This window comes from Littorina saxatilis, linkage group LG3 (genome assembly GCF_037325665.1).
Source record: "Littorina saxatilis isolate snail1 linkage group LG3, US_GU_Lsax_2.0, whole genome shotgun sequence".
Taxonomy (NCBI): domain Eukaryota; kingdom Metazoa; phylum Mollusca; class Gastropoda; order Littorinimorpha; family Littorinidae; genus Littorina; species Littorina saxatilis.
Window position 1 is genome coordinate 67,092,521 of NC_090247.1, and position 7,500 is coordinate 67,100,020.

At 42.1% G+C, this 7,500-nt stretch overlaps 1 protein-coding gene across 1 annotated transcript in view; it reads left to right on the forward strand.

Annotated features, from left to right (window-relative positions):
- Positions 1-7,500, forward strand: part of LOC138963048 (activating signal cointegrator 1 complex subunit 3-like) — a gene marked incomplete in the record, with an annotated part of 184,999 nt that overhangs the window by 26,533 nt on the left and 150,966 nt on the right. The window contains 4 exon segments of the mRNA XM_070335040.1: positions 677-868; positions 1,285-1,509; positions 2,656-2,775; positions 4,450-4,614. Coding sequence (XP_070191141.1) covers positions 677-868; positions 1,285-1,509; positions 2,656-2,775; positions 4,450-4,614 — 702 coding nt within the window.

The window sequence follows — 7,500 nt, forward strand, 5'->3', positions numbered from 1 at the left end:
TTTCAATCACTTCTAAGCTTAATTGTCTTGTTATGCTAGCAGGGTGGCTTGCACATTGCGGGTGATGCGATCTTGTTACAAGCAGCTGAAGGAGTTGTTCTCTGACAGCTTTGCCATGCATCACACATGTAATACAGTGAAGAATGTATAACTTCATATTATTATTATTATTATTGTGATCATTTTTATGCGCCTAATCTAGATATAGCCCTAGGCGCTTACATATTAATTTCTGCCGTTTGAAATGGAATTTTTTACAGACAGACAGACAAACAGACATTTTTTACACACAATATATAACGCATTCACATCGGCCAGTAAAGCTCAGTAGCCCATTAGGCGAGCATTCACCTTTCACGGCCTTTATTCCAAGTCAAACGGGTATTTGGTGGACATTTTTATCTATGTCTATACAATTTTGCCAGGAAAGACCCTTTTGTCAATCGTGGGATCTTTAACGTGCACACCCCAATGTAGTGTACACGAAGGGACCTCGGTTTTTCGTCTCATCCGAAAGACTAGCACTTGAACCCACCACCTAGGTTAGGAAAGGGTGGAGAAAATTGCGGCCTGACCCAGGGTCGAACACGCAACCTCTCGCTTCCGAGCGCAAGTGCGTTACCACTCGGCCACCCAGTCCATATGCCTTTAACACATTTGCTGTTTTCAACCTCAGGTGATGCGATCTCGCAACAAGCAACTGAAGGAGCTGTTCTCGGAAGGCTTTGCCATGCACCACGCCGGTATGCTGCGGCAGGATCGTAACCTGGTGGAACGCTACTTCAGCGAAGGTCATATCAAGGTCCTGTGCTGTACGGCCACTCTGGCCTGGGGCGTCAACCTGCCAGCCCACGCTGTCATGATCAAGGTGCGAACACTTTTTGATTCATTTTGGATGTGAGCAGAGTGATGAATTGTGCTTCTGCTTGTTGAAATGTTTAGAATGAATGATGAAGTAAACTAATAGGATTACTTTTTCCACTTATTAGAAAGGTGTGTGTGTGTGTGTGTGTGTGTGTGTGTGTGTGTGTGTGTGTGTGTGTGTGTGTGTGTGTGTGTGTGTGTGTGTGTGTGTGTGTGTGTGAGCATGCATACATGCATGTGTGTGTGTATATATATCTATGTAGCCATTGTAAAATACAAATTAGACTTAGTGCCCGGTGCTAGATTTGCTTCAGATGTGCACACAAAAATGTTTCAACAAAGCACCGTAAAAACGATGACAAAATAATATGTACACCTCACGACAGTGAACGTGTGCGTGTGGTCGTCTCTTTTTTCCAGGGCACCCAAATCTACGACGCCAAGAGGGGAGCCTTCGTGGACCTTGGAATCCTGGACGTGATGCAAATCTTCGGTCGCGCAGGACGACCGCAGTTTGACACCTTCGGCCACGGCACCATCATCACCCCGCACGACAAGCTGTCGCACTACCTGTCACTCATGACGCGGCAGAACCCCATCGAGAGTCAGTTCATCAACAACCTCACTGACAACCTCAACGCTGAGGTGAGAGAGATATACCATCTTTCAATACCATCCTGAAGAAGGCAGTTACATGCCGAAATATTAATTTAAACGTACCTAACCTGGTTGCTGGTGTGTGTTTTCTTTTTATCTAAAAGTGAGAGAGATATGTATAGCTATTGTGCTATCCTTTTTCTGAGCTGGCATCTGATTGCAAATCAGGGTCCTTACATCAAAATTTAAGCAAAATTTCAAGGAGATTTTAACATTTCAAGGAGTTTTTCCAGGTTTCAGTGAAAATGACCCTTTTCTTTTATGTGGTGCCTCACAGCTTATCTGACAATTCATGTACTCCAGTTCCTTCTTGAGTGCTCTCGTGCTCTCACAGAAACGGGTCATTCTGACATGCAAAGCAGTCAGATTACACTGTGATTACACAATACAGAAAATTCTGTAAAACAAAATGCCAACCAGGAGGTATGTCTGGTTACTAATTTTGTTTCCGCTATTCATCAATAAAATACCGGACATTTTTGATCAAGATAATCCTTGGAGCTTCTGTGACTTTTTATGGTTTTCAGACTTCACCATCAGAAGAAGCGTCTGCAGTCATCATGCCTGTTTCTTTACTGTCTCCTGTTTTATTTGACTGATTATATCACCCCAACTTGTCATAGACTACGCTGGGAATTTGGCCTTTTTTCTCTGTGTTTCTTCACTGTTTATTTGACTGGTTGTATTATTACCCTAACTTAATTGTTACAGTGTGAGCTGGGAACTTTGCCTTGTGTGTGTGTGTGTGTGTGTGTGTGTGTGTGTGTGTGTGTGTGTGTGTGTGTGTGTGTGTGTGTGTGTGTGTGTGTGTGTGTGTGCAGTATGGATGTGGTGGACGTGCCTGTCCGGAGTACTTTGGGTGTTCTTACTTTGTATGTTTTATTGTTCTTATTTTTGTTTTTTTTAAGGTTGTTGTCATATGTTGTTTTGGTTGTTTTAAGAGCAGATGAACCACACTTTCCCATCTATTGTAATTAATTGTATGGACAATAAATGATCTTATGTCTTAATAATATGTCTTATGTCTTCTTTTCTCTGTGTTTCTTCACTGTTTATTTGACTGATTGTACCCAAAATTCACATGTCTGTTTTATATGACTCAATGACGTATTATATTACCCCAACTTGTGGCAGATTGCGCTGGGCACAGTGACCAACGTGCAGGAAGCTGTCAAGTGGCTGAGCTACACCTACCTGTTTGTCAGGATGCGCATCAACCCCCTGGTCTACGGCATTCCATACAACGCGCTGGAGGTAATGACAATCTTTCGACTTTTTGCTGAAATCAGCCTTTTTGGGGCTTCAATGGTTCAAGCATGGAGCATTTATTTAACATCATGCCTGGAATGTGACACTACGAATTTTGTTTGCCCGGTGCTGCGTGCAGCTTGGCTAGCCAGCGGTGAAGGCTGAAAGCAAGATTGGACAAGCACATGTATACATGTAAGCCAACACGCTGTGGACGCATCCCACAACCAGTTGTTGGCGAACTTTGTCACTAATTTGGACTCGCAGGTCATTTTCAGACTATTTCACATATCCCAGTTCCCATGTCTGCATGGTAGTAGTTTTTGCACGTCATTTCTAGTTCTGGTGTTGGTTCTGAGAGGATATCATAGTGAAAAATCAAGACATCCTCAAACCTTTGAAGTTCATCATATCAGTTGGTCTTTGAAACATCATGCAGCTGCCAAACACAGATGAAGAAGACTGAAAGATCTTTTCTGAAATACCTGCACAAAAAGATGTGATTGTTGGTGGCGGTAGTAGGCTTTGAAGAAAATCAAGGCCCCATAGTTGGTGGCGGTGGTAGGCTTTGAAGAAAATCAAGGCCCCATTGTTGATGGTGGTGGTGGTACTGGCTTTGAAGATAATCAAGGCCCCATTGTTGGTGGCGGTGGTAGGCTTTGAAGATAATCAAGGCCCCATTGTTGGTGGCGGTGGTAGGCTTTGAAGATAATCAAGGCCCCATTGTTGGTGGCGGTGGTAGGCTTTGAAGAAAATCAAGGCCCCATTGTTGGTGGCGGTGGTAGGCTTTGAAGATAATCAAGGCCCCATTGTTGGTGGCGGTGGTAGGCTTTGAAGATAATCAAGGCCCCATTGTTGGTGGCGGTGGTAGGCTTTGAAGATAATCAAGGCCCCATTGTTGGTGGCGGTGGTAGGCTTTGAAGATAATCAAGGCCCCATTGTTGGTGGCGGTGGTAGGCTTTGAAGAAAATCAAGGCCCCATTGTTGGTGGCGGTGGTAGGCTTTGAAGATAATCAAGGCCCCATTGTTGGTGGCGGTGGTAGGCTTTGAAGATAATCAAGGCCCCATTGTTGGTGGCGGTGGTAGGCTTTGAAGATAATCAAGGCCCCATTGTTGGTGGCGGTGGTAGGCTTTGAAGATAATCAAGGCCCCATTGTTGGTGGCGGTGGTAGGCTTTGAAGATAATCAAGGCCCCATTGTTGGTGGCGGTGGTAGGCTTTGAAGATAATCTAAATCAAGGCCCCATTGTTGGTGGCGGTGGTAGGCTTTGAAGATAATCAAGGCCCCATTGTTGGTGGCGGTGGTAGGCTTTGAAGAAAATCAAGGCCCCTCAGGACTGTTGAGCAATAAAGGGACGTAAGAGATGAAATACACATAGTGGTTGAACTCTGGGAGAGACCAGCAAACATGAGTAAAAGACAGCCAATTTTTGTTGTTCCACATTATTGTTATCTGAAAAACATGCAGCTGAAAAAAGTAGGATTTAGGTGTTCAGGTGGGTGCTTATGTTGAAACTACAGTACTTCTCAAGAGATATTGACCGCATTTTCAAGCCATTTTTCTTCATTATCAAGTCTATCTCATGGTAAAACTAAAGAAAGAACTGTTCATCACTGACTTTTAAAACTTATCATTATAAATATTCCTATTAACTACTGAGATTGTTTGACTTTTGATCAGGATGACCCAACGCTGGAGCATCATCGTTACGACCTGATTGTGGGGGCGGCACGGAAGCTTGACAAGTCACGAATGATACGCTTCGACGAGGGCAACGGGTTCATGTTCACTACTGACCTGGGCCGCATTGCCAGCCACTTCTACATCAAGTATGACACTGTCGAGGTAAGGATAAGGAAAACATTTCTTATAGTTCTATGAGGTTACCCTCATGGAAATTCGGGCAGCTTTCTCACTGGGGGAAGTGAGCTGCTACTCCTTTTTTATATTTAGTCAAGTTTTGACTAAATATTTTAACATCGAGGGGGAATCGAGACGAGGGTCGTGGTGTATGTGCGTGTGTGTGTCTGTGTGTGTGTGTGTGTGTGTGTAGAGCGATTCAGACTAAACTACTGGACCGATCTTTATGAAATTTGACATGAGAGTTCCTGGGTATGAAATCCCCGAACGTGTTTTTCATTTTTTTGATAAATGTCTTTGATGACGTCATATCCGGCTTTTCGTGAAAGTTGAGGCGGCACTGTCACGCCTTCATTTTTCAACCAAATTGGTTGAAATTTTGGTCAAGTAATCTTCGACGAAGCCCGGACTTCGGTATTGCATTTCAGAGTGGTGGCTTAAAAATTAATTAATGACTTTGGTCATTAAACATCTGAAAATTGTAAAAAAAAATAAAAATTTATAAAACGATCCAAATTAACGTTCATCTTATTCTCCATCATTTTCTGATTCCAACAACATATAAATATGTTATATTCGGATTAAAAACAAGCTCTGAAAATTAAATATATAAAAATTATTATCAAAATTAAATTGTCCAAATCAATTTAAAAACACTTTCATCTTATTCCGTGTCGGTTCCTGATTCCAAAAACATATAGATATGATATGTTTGGATTAAAAACACGCTCAGAAAGTTAAAACAAAGAGAGGTACAGAAAAGCGTGCTATCCTTCTTAGCGCAACTACTACCCCGCTCTTCTTGTCAATTTCACTGCCTTTGCCATGAGCGGTGGACTGACGATGCTACGAGTATACGGTCTTGCTGAAAAATGGCATTGCGTTCAGTTTCATTCTGTGAGTTCGACAGCTACTTGACTAAATATTGTATTTTCGCCTTACGCGACTTGTTTATATTTAGTCAAGTTTTGACTAAATATTTTAACATCGAGGGGGAATCGAAACGAGGGTCGTGGTGTATGTGCGTGTGTGCGTGTGTGTGTGTGTGTGTGTGTGTGTAGAGCGATTCAGACTAAACTACTGGACCGATCTTTATGAAATTTGACATGAGAGTTCCTGGGTATGAAATCCCCGAACATTTTTTTCATTTTTTTGATAAATGTCTTTGATGACGTCATATCCGGCTTTTCGTGAAAGTTGAGGCGGCACTGTCGCGCCCTCATTTTTCAACCAAATTGGTTCAAATTTTGGTCAAGTAATCTTCGACGAAGCCCGGACTTCGGTATTGCATTTCAGCTTGGTGGCTTAAAAATTAATTAATGACTTTGGTCATTAAAAATCGGAAAATTGTAAAAAAAAAATAAAAATTTATAAAACGATCCAAATTTACGTTTATCTTATTCTCCATCATTTGCTGATTCCAAAAACATATAAATATGTTATATTCGGATTAAAAACAAGCTCTGAAAATTAAATATATAAAAATTATTATCAAAATTAAATTGTCGAAATCAATTTAAAAACACTTTCATCTTATTTCTTGTCGGTTCCTGATTCCAAAAACATATAGATATGATATGTTTGGATTAAAAACACGCTCAGAAAGTTAAAACAAAGAGAGGTACAGAAAAGCGTGCTATCCTTCTTAGCGCAACTACTACCCCGCTCTTCGGTGTCCGAACCACCCCCCGTGTATACTACATTGGGTGTGCACGTTAAAGATCCCACGATTGACAAAAGGGTCTTTCCTGGCAAAATTGCTTAGGCACAGTTAATAATTGTCTACCATACCCGTGTGACTTGGAATAAGGCCGTGAAAGGTAAATATGCGCCGACATGGCTGCAATCTACTGGCCGTATAAAATTTCATCTCACACGGCATCACTGCAGAGCGCCTAGAACTGTACCCACGGAATATGCGCGATATAAGCCTCATTGATTGATTCTTGTCAATTTCACTGCTTTTGCCATGAGCGGTGGCCTGACGATGCTACGAGTAAAATGGCATTGCGTTCAGTTTCATTCTGTGAGTTCGACAGCTACTTGACTAAATATTGTATTTTCGCCTTACGCGACTTGTTTCTTTTTCCTGCATGCATGTATTCATGTTTCCAAGTCCTGAAACTTTCGCTGTGAACTTGGGATCTTTATCGTGCGCATGCACGCACACGGGGGTGTTCAGACATCAAAGAGAGTCTGCACAAAGTTGACTCCGAGAAATAAATCTCCCACCGAACAGGGGATTTGAACCCACAAAAATAGCGACAAACTCGTTACAAAGCCACGCTAATAGCGACGAACTGGTTACAGCGCGCTGTAGAGGTTAAGTTTTAGGTTGAAAGTAGTCGTAGTCGTTGTCATCATCGACTCGAAAACTGATTCACGGATGATACGTCCCTTGAGGAAATCAGGAATGTTGTTTGGATGAACATTTTGTTTTTGACTCACATGCGAAGCAAAAGTGAGTCTATGTACTCACCCGAGTCGTCCGTCCGTCCGTCCGTCCGTGACGTCCGGAAAACTTTAACGTTGGATATTTCTTGGACACTATTCAGTCTATCAGTACCAAATTTGGCAAGATGGTGTATGATGACAAGGCCCCCAAAAACATACATAGCATCTTGACCTTGCTTCAAGGTCAAGGTCGCAGGGGACATAAATGTTGTCTAAAAAACAGCTATTTTTCACATTTTTCACATTTTCTCTGAAGTTTTTGAGATTGAATACCTCACCTATATATGATATATAGGGCAAAGTAAGCCCCATCTTTTGATACCAGTTTGGTTTACCTAGCTTCAAGGTCAAGGTCACAGGAGCTCTTCAAAGTTGGATTGTATACATATTTTGAAGTGACCTTGACCCTGAACTATG